General features: G+C 37.3%; 1 protein-coding gene across 1 annotated transcript; it reads left to right on the forward strand.

Annotated features, from left to right (window-relative positions):
• Nucleotides 1-636: 636 nt before the first annotated feature.
• LOC124159538 (LIM homeobox transcription factor 1-beta-like) lies at nucleotides 637-17891 on the forward strand. Its single transcript, XM_046535422.1, has 7 exons — nucleotides 637-1508; nucleotides 10034-10247; nucleotides 12151-12374; nucleotides 13590-13726; nucleotides 16572-16755; nucleotides 16848-16955; nucleotides 17432-17891. Exons 1-7 carry the CDS (start codon nucleotides 1433-1435, stop codon nucleotides 17710-17712), a joined length of 1224 nt encoding a protein of 407 aa, XP_046391378.1. The 5' UTR covers nucleotides 637-1432; the 3' UTR covers nucleotides 17713-17891.
• Nucleotides 17892-18403: the final 512 nt, after the last annotated feature.

Here is an 18403-nt window from a genome sequence, read left to right on the forward strand (position 1 = left end):
CGACAAGTGCGCAAAAACTTTCACTATGCTTGAAAAATCTATTCAATAGGAATGTCCGAACTCCCATAAGACTTCCACGAAGCATTTCGCACGGGCATGAAGGCCATCCCCGCGACTCGTGTCAGCCGCCTACAACCGCAGCGACCGACTCGGTCATCGCTTCCCGCCCCGCGACGCACCACCCTTCGCCCCAACCGCCCTTCTGCGAGACGAGCATGGCACACCACCGCTCCACCCGGGTGCGCGCGCACCCCCGCCAGGAGGGAGAGGTCGATCGAAGAGGAGGATGAAGGAGGGCGGGGGGCGGGTGAGCCATCCCAGAGAGCGGCCGGGGTTGGGCGTGGACCAATTGCCGCTATCCTCCTCGGCGCCCCCTCCCGCCCCATCGCATCTCCGTGCATCGATGTGGGAGGAGCCTGTACACCCCCTCTTTCCACGAGGTTCCCGGCCGAGAGGGGACTATATTCCGTCAGCGGAGGATGCCGGCAGGGATTGTGGAGCTAGTAGGGGGGAGGAGGGGTGCGCGCGAGGGAGAGGGAGGGATAAGGGTGCGGGGCAGGCGCAGAGTCATTTTCACTTCGACCCCACGGAGGGAGATATCGAGGGCGGGTGCAAGCGAGAGAGGGCAAGGGAGACAGTCGCCGTCCGTCCAGCGGGTGGGGTCACGGACGGATTCGGATACGTGGACGTCGAGGGTGGCCTCCCGTACGCGCCGCAAGGGTAAACAGAGATCACCCCGCGTGGCGGGAGAGTGTGGCCCCGCGGAAATGGATTCCCGGTGATGTCGCAGACGCGGTCGTGGGAAATAGAAGAGCGACTTGCCGATCCTAGGCGCAGTCTTCCCGACGGAGGTGGAAGGTCCCGGACATCCCCGCCACGTGGGCCTGCAGCCGACTGAAGAAGCGAAGAGGCGCTACTGCCCGAGCAGAGACACCGCGCGTCGTCGCGGAAGCATGTGACCGGGCATCGAGGGGACGTGAGTGAGGCATCAGTTCTTGCGTCGTGACGCTTAAAAAGTGATCCCGTAGCAGAGGTTAGAAAGGAACAGGAGATTTTAATTTGAACTCAAAATAGTGAGAGACACTAAAGTTCACCACGCTGTCCATGAGTTATTATTTATAGTCACCCTCAGATGATGTCGTTCAATGTCAATCGCCTTACACATGCGTCTTCCAAAATTCAACGAAGAAGGTTAAGGTCTGACGGTGTATCTAGTGAAGAGAGCGAACTTGCATGACTCACGTAGTCTAAGGAAAACTTTTAAATTGTGCAAAATTGGAAGGAAATGTTTCAAGGAAATGGAACTAATTCACCCCACAAAGAACTGATTTAGACTGAGAAGTGCATTTCAAGTGCTCAATAAACCGTCCTCTGTATCTGCAACCGGAGGCTTCTGTTACGCACTGATAAGAAAGTGGAAAAAGGACTCCAAATGTTGGAAGGCATCAGAAACATGGTGCAAGAGGCAGAGATGCTGCATGAAGCAGCACAAGGTTCCGGCCGTCCAGGTATGTTCATATTGTTTATCAATCATATTGAGTTACAGCTTGCGCTATAATAATCACGCAGCAATATTTTTGTCGCAATGTCATATATGGTAGGCGCTGTAATCTTCACAAGAAAGAAATTATTGCCATTTTCATGCTTATTATTTCGAATAGAAAGCACTAAAGGGCTCATGAGAACTTTATTTCAAAATTTATTCAAAATTGTCTACTATTCTAGCATTGGAAAACAAAAACAAAAGAGTAGGGTATATAATAACTCAGGAATGGCGAAAAATGAGAAAAGGAGATTAAATGTTGCCCGAATCAATTCTCACCTCGATGGATAATACACCACCTGTACTAGGGAACACGCCCATATAATATTTAATACAACAATGCTTCAAGTCCGTTAAAGAAAACTGATGGGTTATTACACGGAGTCCTCACATACTTGAGGAATCTTTTACAGAAGTCATGGAAAAGGAAAGGGAATTGGTTTTTTTTTAACTCATCAATCGCTGTTTTTTTTTTTTTTTTTTTTTTTAAGGATGACAGATTTTCAACCTTTTTTTGTCATTTACACGTTGACCAAAAAGGACACACACTGTCAATAGTCCGACGCAAAGCAAATTATAATTTTTAATGGTCATAGAAATAATAGAGCAAAACCGCGATCATCATCCAAAAGTGAATCCCATCAATATGAATGCCCCGCTCCACAAATCCAATTTGAATTTTCGTATAGCAGGTGAGTCACGAATTCTCTAGGTTTTAAATATAACGCAAGCTATGGTAGGAACTATAAAAGAATGAAAACGAACAAATAATCACTTAATATTTAATATATGTTTCACCCTTACGAGCACTCGAAAGCTGTAAATAATAGGAAAAACTGTCGATTTAACCTGTTAACGTATTTGTTCAACAGGAAAGCCGTCATAACGCAAGCATTACTTGACAGTTGAACATTAACGATGCAACAAGCATATACAAACGATAACACTCTATGGAGTAGACTTTCCATTTTTGAGAGGCTTTTCTTTCCTTAGAATAAAATGTGAAGTTTCTTCTCTGAGATGAGACTGAAATAATTGAACCCTGAGATAAAAAAATCTTATGGTATTTTTTAAAGATGAAGTTGCGACTGAATGTTTCGACCAAATTTTACCGCATACAAAACAAAAATGACCCTTCCGTGTTACGCATTCATTATCTTTTTTCAATTATTATTTTCTCTTAAATTCTTTCAAATTAACCTGTTGAATGAGTAGCGCTATGAAAATCCCTTAACAAAACCTAATAACTCAATTTTTAATACTACTACTGAAAATATTTACTAAATAAATCTTTCGCGGATGACGGATTAATTTCTATTTTGAGAGAATTTCGCGTATTCTTTTTCACTTTCTCGTGTAAGTTTAGAATGTAACCGTTTCACACAGCAGAAGCCTCCAGCACTACACGGGAAACGTCCATGAAAGCGATAAAATATACAACGCGGAATTCACCCAAAATATAGATTTATTTTCTATGTATATTTATCATAAACGTTACCAATTTTTAATGCTGAAAATATTTCCCTTCATATTTGCCATAGTGTTGGCAATAAATTTCACCTGGTTCAAATATAATGATCTAATGCTTATCGTAAACTGGTATAGGTTACTCAGTTAGGAAGAGGATTTGTATGAATCTATTCCAATATTATAACTGGAAACGTGTTGAAATAAAAGGCAGTTGCTATTTCCCACAATTATTTAATGAGTATGCGTTTTGGCTCACAGAGCCATCATCTGTTAAGTATTAAATAATTGTGGAAAAGTACTACTACCTTTTATTTCAACATGTCGAACTTCAACAATATCACACCTGAATCGGTTGAACCTAACTGCAAACGTCTTCAAAAATCTACAAATCACATAATCTTCTGTGGGAGGGACGTGGAGCCAGTTTTCATCTTCCAAGAAATCGAGTGATTCCGCGGATACAACGGGCAAAACGAGCACGTAATGAACTCTGAATAAACCCGCTCACCTTCACTCTTGCTAACGATCATCTATAGCGCGGACACTTTAATGAGACCGTCTCAAGGGATTCCTTTCTGCTCTTCCTCGGGGGCAATGAGGACCTGTGAAGAGGAGGGCGGGGATAGGGCTACAAGTCTCCCTCGCCCTCCACCCTTCCCCATCCACGATCCCTCCTTCCCCTCCCATCGGAGCGAACTCCTTCCCCTCCATCCCGTCCCTTCAGACCGCTACACACCCTCTCACCCCTTCCCAAAAGCCCCGAAGTCCACTACTCGCTCCTTCATTGCTCCGCTCTCGGCATTCGCGGTGGGCCGTGCGGGTAATTAGGGTAATCGATGGCCTACTCCACAAGAATGCGGCACTGCTTTTACCCGTCGACCGCTTTTCGAAGCCGATGCAAAGCCTCTTCGCCGACCCGCTAGACCGCTAAAACATAACCCACACATCCTCCGATTTCACATGGACTTCAAAAACCTCCTTGCCTACCCGTTTACTTCTTCTCATATGTTATTCGTTCACCCCCTTAAAAATAAGGTAAAAAAGCACTGGGTACCTCCCTGTTACTGCGAGTGCTACTTCACCAGCGATTCAATATAAAAACGACGTTTATTAGATAATTTTTTCAATTAAAAATTTAAAGAAGTGCCAAATCACCCCACTCATTTCTTTCGCCGCAAAATACAATCATTATTCGATTCGCCCACATAATTTAGTACCTAATTGCAACAGAGAAACCAGTTACCCGGAAATTTTTGGATTAGTTATTTCCATTATAATGTAGAAAATTTACTATTCCGTAGCATGAAGACAAAAGTTGAGCTTCACCGATATGATTTTTATGTGTATAAAGGACGAGACTTGTGAACAGCGTCTCGATTATCACTCATACCAGATGCTCAATCATTTTAATTAACCATAAACACTTCAAATGCTATTTCAGAAATTTCCTATGCATTAACTGAGGTTTATGAATGCCTGCCGTCTCCTAGTATGATAATTATTTTTTCAAATAATTCATTACCATTTTTTTGTATTTTCTTTCGACATTTTTACTTGGAAAGTATGATGACGATATTTACTGTACTTGGTTTATCTATAGTCAATGGAAAATATTCGAGAATGTCTTAAGATGTGTATTCATCACAACCTCCTTGCATGGACACCTGTATGGCTGTTCATTCATAATCGGCGGTATAACTCTCCAATGTCGACATGTTCAATACCGCAGAAGACCAAAAATTGAGAGAACTTTGCATTGAATGATAGCTGAAATTTGTGTTCTCATGAGGAAATATTATGCCTCAAACATTAGATTGAAAAAATTGTGAGTTTTAAGATAATATTAATTATGAAACTATAGCCAGTATCTTTTTTTAAATAAAGCAAACTTGTTGTGTTAATAATAACGTCATCAAGCAATATGACATAGTGGATTCTTACAAATTCTATACGTTCACTTCGACAAAAGAAATTCTGTAAGATATTTATCAAAATAAATGTATGTAGTAAACAAATTAGAGCCTTAGTAAAAGTGCGAAAGCGAAGACATATTCAAAGCAATATAACTAGCATAAAGTAAAAAAAGTTACACTTGAATTTGAATTGATTTTTTTCATAAGGTCTATTTAGCTAAAACTTAAAATTACTCATTAAATAACAAAATATCTACTGACTTCAATTTATTCACATCAATTTAAAGAGTATAGGATACAAACAAGATACTTATCTTTAACCTATCATCGATGCCATTAATAAGTTTGAATTCCATCATAAAGCAACATCCTATAACTTATTTTGTGGAACGGACAAATGATTCCAACCAAGGGTGGTGGTCATGTTCTTACTTTTTTTTTTACTTATCAATCTAAAGTAATGCCATAGCAAATTCATACCTTTGGTTAATGAATGACCTCGAAAATAAAAACAATGTTAAAAAATGTACGTATTATTTCATTTTGAATTTAAATTAAAGCTCTTAAATAGTTGAAAATAAATAAATATGATTATTTATCCATTTTTAGTAAATTTACACTATGAAATAGTAAATCCTAATGAATTAGAAACACAAATTGGCATTCCTCGTCCTTTTTCACAGTGGTGGCTACGAAAATGAAATTTGAAAATTTTATATCCCGTGTTAGCAGAAAAAATTGTCATAAAAACCTTCAAACATTTGTAGCCCTTACAGAAATGATTCTATAAAAAATATGTTAAAATATATTTCAGAAAAATAACTTCTATTTCAAAAGTAATTTCTACGATCACAGAAATTCTCCCTCTCTAGGTTTATGTGGTGGACTAGTCGCTCCGAAAATTACGACAACAGTTGCTCAAATAGTCGTAATTGAACTATTTTTAGAAATTATTGCAAGTATACGAAATCGATGCTCAAAAAGAACTTCCTGAAAATTCAAGTTTGGACAAAAGATTTTTTAATCTGTTAGCATAGATATTCGCGATGGCAAATAATGCATTTCGAAAACCTCAAGCAATACCAGGTTTCATACAGCCCACTTTCAAATGAAATTGTTTTTTATATAGTAACATTAATAGTCCTAGTTAATAGGCTTATCGTTACTTGGCATACGCTCCTAGCCTTTCAATGAGTCAAAGCGACCACAGTGGGTGGGCGGAGTAAAATCCGTATCCTGCTGCACATGCGGCCCGCATGTTATCAACGCGTGGGACTTGCCGGGCTTGCAGGAGAATGTGTGATTCCATTCATAAAGGCTAATTTTCTCTTCCTTTGTGCAACTCTCCTCCTTAATATTAATCACCAATAGCAATCGTAACTTGTTGTCTGTAGCCAACTTCCGCCCTTAATCTAAAGCACCGAAATATACCGAACACCGAAAATAGAGCGCGCGTAATCTAGTTGTTGCCAATTTATCCCCTATCCCTAGCTTGTGCCCTACGCAATCCGCATCTAAAGACCAAACCAGCAGGTGGCTATGCTGTGCTTCACATGTCACAAAGCTTATCATTCAATATTTACCCCCTCCTTAGCATAGAGGTTTTTCGATCTTGACTTAATTTATAGAGCTTGACAAGACCTGCCGCCCTACAGTTTTCCCCAGAGGAAGAGACAGCTTCCTTAATTAGCGCCACTTTATTTTATTCAATACTAGAGGCTGGTCTCATCATCCTCCCATGGCTCCGAAACGACTATGATTACGGTATGGATCTCTGAGCAGCCCCGATTTCCCCATGGAAAGAGCGCACAGCATTGGCTTTAATTGGAGCTCCCGGCGCCAAGATCTGCCATGTCCCTAGAAGTGAAGGCGACTAAAAAGCAGGGAGGCGGCGGCGTAAATTTAGTCCACTGAACGATTTTTTTAGGCAATTTCACATCTCTAGGATAGCGGCAACAGTGAGGACTACAGATTTTATCCCCTAACAGCGACGTACCACGATTTTAATACTGCCTTCACATTTTATTATATATATATCCTAAAATAGTTCTCTGAAAAACGATATTACTTATGACTTGGATGCTATTATTTTATTAAAATCAGGCAAAAATCCATCAAGTTGATAAAGAATAAAGATTGAGGGAACTCGAAAGGGCTGAAATTGACTAAATGTTATAGCTTAAATTCATTTCTACACAACTCAGAGCCTTAATTAGATCGAGTGATACTAATTATTAATTCACTGCAAATTTTTAGTCGTTCTTTAGTTTCAAACATTTGGGTGGTTTTCTGAATGATTTTAGGAGATGGTGGATGAGTTGAGCTTGAATTACTTGAGCTACCCAAATTACGATTCATCAATATGAGCTCTGATTGTAAAGGGTGATTTGCAGTTGATGCTTTCATAACATTGTATGTGATCATTCCATTCCACAAAAAGTCATTCAACAGCTGACCAATAATTTTTTTTCCATTAATTGTCATGCATTTCAAAAAATAGCAAAAACCCCAGATTGAAGGGTGCAGGGTTCTCCTCTAAAAATAGCTTACTGACACAATTTGAATTTAAATCAAAGTTTTTCAATTCATCAAGCTGATAGAAATTCATCAAGCTAAGATCTTTCACCAGACTGACCAGCAATAAAAATGGATCAATCACGGATCGAGTCAACCTTATGGGCCTGTATGACGTGATATTTTAAGCATTTGCTGCTTCATCCTGGAACCAATAAAATAATATGGGTAACAGGAGGACATTATAGACAACTAGTAAAAAACTGGGGAAGATTTTTAGAAAAATAAAATTTCCAACGTGGACAAGGCAAACTGTGAGATAATGGATTTGAAAAAGAGGAAACTGGCACCTCCAACCTTTGTGAAGTGAATTCTAGAAGGATGTCTATTTCATCAATTTTGAAAGAGAAAAACCCAAGTTCTTTACATTCACACCAACCAGGTCATAAACCAAGAGGCAAAATCATTACTAACACTGGTCACCGAGTAGGGAAAAAAATGTGCGCCGGACAACTTCCAAAGGCTCAGCTGAAATAATTATGCCCTCAAGAATTAAGAATCCAATGTAGATTTTAAAATTATTTTATTGTAGTTCTCTTGAGAAATTAAATAAATTGATACATATACTACAGGTAGGGTTTGAATATTTATTAATGGGTTTTGAAATGAATTAGCACTATGATATGATAACTTATCATCGACAAAGTGCAATAGATCAATACAGTAAAAGAATCCACAGTAAATATAGCATTTTATTATTGAAAAGGAGAAGCTCCAATGCCTGTAAAACAGCAAAACTATTACAAAAATTCAATAATGTTTCACCCCAAATCATGGCTTGAACTCTAGCTGATGTTGCCAGAATACATGTCATACAGCAGCCAAAATTAATTTTTTTTTAAAAGCTTTTTAAGACCATTTAATACCACCTGCACATCTAAATATAAATTTAAAATTTACTTTAAGGTTGCAATTTTTTCTAAATAATTATGGGGCCCTGAGCAAACTAGATCAATCAAATTTCTATCAACATTATTCCATTAGACAGCATGCAATTATGCCATTTTTAGGGCCAATAGACAATACCAACAATACAATAGCCGACAGTATGATTTTTTTAATCCCACCCCTCTCTAGACACAATAGAGATGATAACAGGTAGCTGGGCTAATTTTCCTCAAGTAATTTTTTTATTTTGATGGCTGTTTGTCTACACCAGTAATTCATTGATTTTGATTTAACTTTATTTTAGGACCTAAACGGCAACTGCAATTACAGTGGTTTTATTTTATTTCATGCACATCCATTGTGTAAACTTTCCCCAGAACTGAGCCAGGACTACACCATACCCAGAGTTAATTCATACCCCTTATAAATGCTTAAATATGCTGTTCATTAGTTCTAAAACTAATATATTGGCACAGAATTTGTCAGGTCTTCATTTCATGATTGATTACTATAATTGATGTTTCATAATGAATGTATTCAACAAAGTTATGCCAAAAAGAGTCTATTCCACTCCATTGGACTTGAGATATGTTTACCTCAGAAAAAATGTTATACACTTCATCAGTCACACATTAGAGAAGCCACAAATTTTAAGTCTAGGTGTTTAAATTTTATTAGAGCACCGTCAGAGAATTTTTCATATCCATGGGCAATGCAACAATATGATGAATTAAATGAATCAAAATTTCACTAGTTTTACTATTAAGGATAAAATTATGATTATTACAAAATAAACCTGTAGAATTTCCATAGAGCACCATAAGTACATCAGCACTGACATTGCCACCTAAGCAAACATGCAGGGGTGGCAACGTATCAGGTGTGGTAATCTGATACACTAGAAAAATCTTGGCTAGTCTCATATTTCCCACAAAAGGTTGGTTTTTTTCATAATCATTGCCAAAATATATGAATAAATGTTTAAAACTTAAAATAATGTGAACTTCAAACTTTCTTACCATTACTTACAGCTCTGATAAATTTTCGTGTTACTTTGAGACTAGAAAAATCGTTTCTCATTCCTCTGACACAGTAGTGAGGCATTTTGAACACTCCTGCATCTAATTCATCTGCATTGCCATTCACTTAAAGCATGGATAATCAGCACGTTGTGAACAACATAAAAGCTAGACATGGGTTGGCTTATTGGCTCCGAAAAAATCAAATAATTGTACAATTTCTAATTGTCTCCTGGTCTTATGAGTTTCCCAACCAACGATATTAGCACATATACAATTTATTACATTAATGTCTAGACATCTAGTGCAGCACCTGTGAGTTTTGGGTTTCTATCCTAACCGAGCCTCAATTTAACCCTCAATTTCCTTTCAATCATTTTCCAATTACATGATGTATTTGCCCATCATATGGTATGTCCAACATCCTATTTTTTCGAAATTGCCTAAATACCCTTTCTAGACAAATGGCCATTTGCAAATTAATGAATGGGATGTAGGACCATTACTGACCAAAGGAAATTTCTTCCAAAACTAAACTAGTCACTGAATATTCATCAATAATTTATAATAATCAGATTATCTGTTCCATTACATTTAGGTAAATAAGTGATTCTTTCTATCCACAGAAGCTTCCAGCATGAATGGAAAATGTAGCAGTGACAAAGGAGGCCATGAGCTGTGTGAAGGCTGTGGGCAGAAAATTCAAGATCGTTACCTGATGAGGGTTGCTGATGCTTCTTGGCACGAGCAATGTCTATCATGTTCTGTCTGTGGTATTCTGTTAACACATTCCTGCTACAGCCGAAATTCTAAGCTCTACTGCAAAGGCGATTACGACAGGTATTTCATAACATTTTTTATAACAGCAACCAATTACACAACATCAAACTTTGAATGATGATCCTTTCCCATGTAAACATGCAATTTTAAAGGGACCATTGGTGGCACGAGGTTTTATAAATGATCATCCACTGAAATTTTAGATAAATAGTATAACAGGTATTTCCCTCGTCAAGTTAGTTGCAGGTATATGCTAAACAGTGTAACAGTAATACCTCATCCCTAACTACCAATTTTAAGGCACAGTTCATTACTAGCAAACTATTTCTACTGCCATAGTTAATCCAAAATTAATTTTTGAAGGTTTGCATTGGGATTAGAGACTATGACACTACTCACTGTGCCCTTGCAAAACTCAAATTAGAATATGGGTTGGTTTCCTAGAGAAAATTCTAAGTAACGCTTTGCATTCTATTTTTGGAGTACAAAAGAGGATTGCTTGAGTAATACGTAACATTAAAAACTTACAAAGAGCACCAATTGCCATTCATATTAAATCAGAACTTTTTTCGTACAAAGCAATTGATTTTTTGTTATTTATGACACAAGAGGGTGAAATTTGCCATTGTTGGATCACCAGTTCCCTTGTTGTTCAACATAATGTTGAGTAAGTCACCATTTCACTTAGGACATACAAATCAGAGTTTCACTACACATAACCTCCAAGAAAAAGCTATCGTTAAGAGCCTTGTATTGACAATGAAGTGAGTTGTGTCAAAAAACCAGAAGCTGATGAATACTTTTAAATATATTGCAGAATAACGTGAGCATTTGTATAACCCTTACTGTCCTTGTTATTTATTACTGCCCTTTCCTTCCCTCTTAAGGGTTGGCATTCTTTTTTTGTTAAAAATAAATTCAAGACATGAATTCAAATGTGATAGTTTTTGCTCACACCAAGTTGAATGGGTGTCACCACCAAGAATTTTTCCCCATGTCCAAATTCTTACAGAGCCTGGAATATGTTGTATGATTAGATGTTCATCAGAGTATCCACCTATCACTCCCCTAGCCAGTCCTCCCAAACACTCCCTTTGTCTACCTCAAATACCCTTTCCTTTTTCTAATTCAAAAACTTCATTTCCCTAATACCAAATTCTAAAAAACTATTTTTCCAAAGGAATGAATTCAAAAGATGCTAAGAAAGTATGACACAAAAACCAAAGATAACTTTCTGAGAAAATGATTATGAGTGCATTGTCTGCCAATTTTGATTTTCTTTGGGGTTTCCTCTTCAATGGAATGGATAATCAAATGTGTGCTGTATCTCCAATTATAGATGGTATGCATGCAAAAGATTTCTCCACAAGTAACACTCATGGATAAATTCGTTTAGATTTCAATCAAAAGCAACAACCAAAGAAATAAATTTGAGAACTCTCAGTTTACCTAATTAGGATATGTGCTGATGAAATTGAAGTTAATTTTCAACATTTTCAAGTAAATTGATTATTCTTTTTGCAGCTAACTTTCAATACTTCAGGAATACATTTCAGAGGTTTGAAAGCTTGATAAAACCTTGAATGGTTCTCCAAACCTTCACCTCCAAATGCATAAAAACATACACAGTACTAGCAAAAACATATTTAGTATCCAACATCTCAGCCAATTTAATTACTCAATGTACTCATGACATATGAAAATATTTTAAAGATAATTCATCACCCATCTCCCACTCCAAGGACACGGACAATGGTGAATATCACACTGCCTGCAGCATTAAAGGCCTATTTTATCCTAAGTAGAGTCTGAAGTTGGAATTTATGTACATATTTATTATCAAATAAACTAGATTAAGAGTTTTACTAGCCCAGTGAGATATTGGTCACAACCAGCGATCAAGCAAAATGATTGTACATGTAGATAAAATGAACTCACAACCTCTTTCAATCTTTTGTTTCAGAATTTTTGGAGTAAAGTGTTCCAGGTGCGGTGAGCGAGTCCTTCCTCATGAGTTGGTGATGCGAGCTCAGGCTCACGTGTTTCACCTACAGTGTTTTGTGTGTGTCATATGCTGTCATCAGCTACAAAAGGGAGATCAATTTGTCCTCAGAGGAGGGCAACTATTTTGTCGAGCTGACTTTGAAAAAGAAATGTACATGCTCCAACAAGCAAGCAGCCCACAAGGTACATTGACTTATCCTAAACTTCAGTAATAGCCTGTAAATATCTTCAGATAATTTTTACATTGTTTTTTCGTAAATAAACTATGTTGTTATTTTATAAACTTTAAAAATGGCTTCCCACACAATCAACTCACAATACATAACTCAACAAGACAAACAAAATTGTTGTTACATTACAAGTCAGACTTCAAGCGAGAAATTAAACAACTACCATATTTGCAAGAATCTAAGACTACCCCCCTTTATTTTGAACAACACAAGTGAAAATTTTTTTAAATAATTACTGCATATCTCCAAATAAAATTCCCTCTTTTTAGCCTGAAATCTCCGAGGATAAGTAATGAGGTGACTTTTGTCATGGCCTCCTTTATAAAAGTTTCTAGAACACTGCGAGAATAAGACAATGCATACTTTTCTGAAATCTTTCATTGCCGAGAATAGTTATGGCAGGCTAGAAATCTAACTCATAGTCAATCAAAGTTATGGAGTAAAGGTTTCAAAATCATATTTATGAAATCACTACTTTGCCACATGAGGTGGTGCAGAGCCAAAAAACAGTGATTTTCTAAGCCAAACCAACAGTAAATCAGGCAACAAGATGAAAGTCCACACAACGTCTGATCGGCACCGGCCAAATCTTTACCTGCTGCCAAAAAATACTTTTTGTTTTAAAACTTTCAAAAGAATAATTTGGCTGCTGAAATTTTAAACAATGGTTCTTCTAAGGAAAACTATCAGGATGCAAACTTGGGTATCCATAACTTACGATCGATTATGCAACCAACTATTGAAGTCGAACATTTTGCATCCCATTGCAAGACATGCCCTCTTTCCTGAAGGAGTAGGGAGAGGAAAAAAACCTTGTCTTATATGCATGCAAATGTGCTATTATGTCTCTTGCATCATGCTACAATCTTCAACAGCACATTTTGATTTCCACTTTGATGTTTTTCACGACTTCAAATCAAAACTGCAACATAAAGCATTTAAATAGATTGTGCAATTGTAATGTCAATTCACATTCAAAAGACATTAGAGTGAGGTGGACTATATCACAGCAAATGTCAGCTAATTGAAATTTGTTCATTTTCCATAAACATGTAAATGTACCACAAATTACAACCTGTTGGAAATAAATAAGTTAAAATAGTTTTTAATTGGTTTTAAACAATCAGAGCAGTAAAACCAAATTTATTTACATTGTGCTCTTTTTTAGATGATCTAATGGCTGATGAAAATAGCAGACCACGGGATGGCCGCAGAGGCCCAAAACGGCCCAGAACTATTCTCACATCAGCTCAACGACGACAGTTTAAGAACTCCTTCGAAGTCAGTCCAAAGCCTTGTCGTAAGGTAAGTACCTGTTCATGCTTGACTTCAGATACAAGCACCTAATTGTGTAAGAAGTCATTAGGTAAATTTTCCACCTATATTTTATAAACTTCTATACCACCACTTACGTAGTCACTTCCTGCATAACTTTAAAAGAATAAGGCAGGATTCAACCACCTACAAGGAAATACAAAAGCAGCAGCATTTACTGAATCTGATCCAGCTACACCATTGTATTCATGATCTTCTGCGAAGGAAGTTGAAGGAAAAAATTCATAAAAATAAAAGACTCCAAGTAACTCATGACTTCACAAGCATGAGAATCCTACTATGATCTCAAGTGAAAAACAGTAACATTCCACAATTAGCATTTTAACTTAAAAGAATTACAAGACTAGTGATATGAACCAAATATAATAGGAATAAGTCCAAAAACAGCAGATTTGTGACCTTACTTTCACAATATTTTTAAGCATGGTATTTGAATCTAGTACCATAAGTGAAAAGAGTTCTGATCCTCTCTTTGCATGTGCCGTCACACAACAACGCTTGTCCTAAACATGAACCATTTAGTTTAAAATCTCTCATAGAGGTTATGCAACAGAATTTCAGCCAAGGAAAATGCAAAATATGACAAGCACATGTGCGACTCTTCCCAAGAGATTGAACAATCATCAGGGGAATTTCAGTGTCATGAGATAATAATCACGTCAAAAGTAACTACATCGCGGATTTCAGAAAACCACCCTCGGCCCTCTACCAGCCCCTTCCTCTGATGTTTTTCTTCGATTCTGAGATCATACAGACCATAAATCATTGTCTTCAAAGGAAAATATCATGTTACATATGAAAAATCAATGCGTTTCATCCCTACTCCGTGTCACCAACTGACCTTTTTGGGCCTACCAGCTTCAATTCTCCGTTTCTGGGGGGTAAATGCTAGGTGAGTGATTTTCTGTGCCTGAAGATTTCTCGATAGCTTTGGTAATTGGATGACACGCAGGTGATTTATAAAAGAATGAGACCAAACGCAATGTATTTCTCACAATATTTTAGTTTTTTTTCAGCTATAATTGATTGCCACTAAGTTTTTAGTTACAACTAGATTTTACTAATATTCAACCTTGTCCGAACAGCACAATTTTCAAAAAAACAAGCGTAGTATCATTAGAACGTAGGTTTCCACAGCGATGGTCTGATTTCTGACATCATTCCGCAAGAACTATATGAGGGGGTATACGAGGTGCCTTGCTCCTGTGGAAAATCCTACATAGGGGGAACTTGCTGCTCCATGCACATAAGGATTAAAGAACACCAAAGGGCGACCGAGAACAAACAGTTTCAACTCTCCAGCATCACTGAACATGCATGGTCATGCTGGCCAAGACATCCAATTTGAAGAAAAGAAACTTTTAGTTAAGGAGCGCCGATACTTCCCTAGACAAATCAGGTAAGCAATAGAAATTCCAAAACACCGTTGAATTTCAATAGAGAAGATGGATACTTCCTTCACAGCGCCTGGAAAAGTCATCAAATAGAGAGCCAATCAGAGAGAAGCGCCCAGTCAGGCAGCCAATCACAGAGCAGCTCCCATCAGGCCTACGGTATATAAGCGAGGCAGAAACCAACAGCCGACACCTTCGACCTAATGATGCTGGCAGGATAACCAGCGAAACTGTTGTCTATAAACAAGCTGACACAAGAAAACCCTGAAGAAATGCAGAGATCAAGCGTTGTGTTAGCCCCCTCAAACAATTAGAGACAGACTGGAAACACCAACTGCTTATATAACGTAGCTCACCCAGCATCGCTTTCAAGGCAATGACGTCACAAAATCTGACACATTCGTCCTTTACTCCCTCATTTGTAGCCTCGATGCTTGAAAGACAGAGGGATCGCGCTCATTCCCCTCCACCTCCCCTTTAGGTGCTTCCGCTACCTACCCCTTCCTCTCGCAATCTCTGAGCGGCTACCTCGTTTTGTTCTCGCACCTGGTCACACATGAAGTCAATGTTGTTCTAAACATTTTCAATTATGTCGCAGATTGCATAGTAGCACTTTAATTGAATGATATATGTATTGATAAAAATGTATTTCATTGTGTGGAAACATTTTTATTGATATAAGGAGAGCTCAACATATGCCATCTGCGTACACTGTGGGGTGAAACTAATGCTAGGAAGTGCAAAATCTACCTCACCACAACTGAAGCATTTGCGGGTGAAACACAAGTCAGCATGCGATAAGTAAGTGACAAAATTCGGGGGAAGCATGCACGAGGAAAATTTGAATACTGACAAATAACTCAAAGAGCTTAAAAAATTGTATTTTAATCAGTTGAAATATTAAAATGGGTATGAAAGTCTACATAGTATTCCTTTGATCACATGTACCCAGAAAAAACTTGAAAAATTACTTATTTTTGTAGCAGCGATCAAAAATGCACTTGCATACCAAGATTCGACACCTGAAATCAAGTATCCAATCTGCATCTGAAAAAACCCTGGATCTGTCCATCCCTAATTATTTCACCACTGAAAATGTTTATCTGTTCTGCAAGTATAAGTATTTAAATGTGTAAAGCTGGTTGTCATTGGCAGAAGCCTAGGTAGTCAGCACCAAAATGTTCAAAATGATTTATTTCTTAATTACTTTTTCCACCTTCAAATTTGATTAATATACCAATTATAATGAAAGTGACAGAATATATTGATTGGCATTTTCCACTGCAGGCGCACAGTGAAAACCATATTAGTAAATTTGATTCAAAATCAACAGGTTAAAATTGTTTTATCCTGTGATTAATGAATTTAAGGTTTATCTATGGATTCATTAGTAATAATAGTAATATGTCTATTATTTACAGGTTAGAGAAGCATTGGCGAAAGACACAGGGCTGAGTGTCCGCGTAGTCCAAGTTTGGTTTCAAAACCAACGAGCCAAAATGAAAAAACTTCAACGCAAAGCTAAGCAGGAAGCTGACACCAAAACAAGCATTGAAAAAGATGAAAAACCATCAGTTAAACAGGAGCATTCTAGTAAAGATCAAAGTAAATACACACTGATTAATTCCACTTAAAAGCTTTAGTAAAGCATTAAGTAATCAAATATATTTATTCAAAATTTACTTCTTACTTTGCAGATCATTATCTAGACATCAATTCGTTAGGAGTAAGAGAGGAAGGAGACTCGTCCTACACACCATCAAGCAGTCAACCCCTAAATCCTAATATACCGTATTCCCCAGATGGTAAGTTTACTGTCTATTTACATTGTATAACCAACGGAACTTCAATCGATGAGATAGGTCTAATTCCAAAGACAGAATCTTTTGAAAAAGCAACACACACTAAAATGTAAGCTTCAATAATCTTTTTTGACTTCTGATTCGAATCTAATTTAAAGTAATTTTCAACATACTTTTTTGTAAATTAGGGAATTGAATTTGACAAACCGGTATGGTAACAGAAAATAATGGTTTAATATGGAAAAATACAAAGCAGACCAGTGATAAGTCAAAACATTTTGGGACAGCCGTACATATAACAGGCCCCAAAACTTGTTCACTTTTTCATTGATACTGAAGCTATCTAGGGCCTCTTGTGACTTGGAGCCAATACATATAAGCTATTACTGAGGCTTAGTAGAGAGATAAGTTTAATGGATAAATAATGTTAAGATCATCAAGGCAATAATTAATATGTTTACTCTCCTGATTTTTTACAGCAGACACATACCCAACACACTCAGGGGAGAGTTTCTGCAGCTCCGAAATTTCATTAGATGACAGCACCAACTTTGAAGCACTGGATGAAACTCCAACATCAGATGGTCTCTCCCTTCAGAGTTTGGGTCAAGGCCATAATTCCCAAGGAATTTCTTCGTTACTGATAGGTCATGAAACGAATGCCACTGGACCTCAAACAAATGGTGCATCGTTTGGTCAAGTCAACCCAATTGACAAGTTATACTTGATGCAAAACTCCTATTTTAACACAGAGCAGTGATAAATATTAACTTTCCATTCAAGGGAGAAAATGCTTTAAGTTTTGAATTCTAAAGTCGCCCACGTTTTTTGTGAGGTCTGTTTATAGATACTTGTACAGTATGAATTTAAGTGTCCTATACTGTGGATAAAAGTGTAAGTGATGTTTTCGTAAGAAATAATACATAATGGCTGTGTGGAGCTGAAATACTTCTTGATCTTCTGGTATTAATAATTTTCATTACTTTCACCATTTTATATCTTACTGAAGCAAAAATGGCACGAAGAATTATTGCCATTCAAGCTAGCTGTTTTCTTACACTCTTCAATATCTTCTGGTATCAAATGCATCTGTACTATTAAAGATTTAACAATACAAACTGTTATTTAAAAAGTCACAAAAATGAGAGTATGCATAAAAACTTATATACCCCCTAAAAGCATTTCCTTGACATGAAAAACAAAGAAGTACATATATGATTAATTAATATAATATATGATGGTATGATTAATTAGGGATGTGATATGCTTGAATATCATAAACACTGAATTATATGAAATAATACAGATGTTGCACTGAATACGCAAAAGAATATGGCAAGCATTTCTCAGCTTTTGCAGTACCAAGCCAACTGCAATGCCATGTAAATCAATACTCATTTTTAAAATTTTCCTTTCTTTTAAGCACAAATTAGATTATATGTACTATTATG

This window comes from Ischnura elegans, chromosome 1, assembly GCF_921293095.1.
Source record: "Ischnura elegans chromosome 1, ioIscEleg1.1, whole genome shotgun sequence".
Lineage (NCBI taxonomy): Eukaryota > Metazoa > Arthropoda > Insecta > Odonata > Coenagrionidae > Ischnura > Ischnura elegans.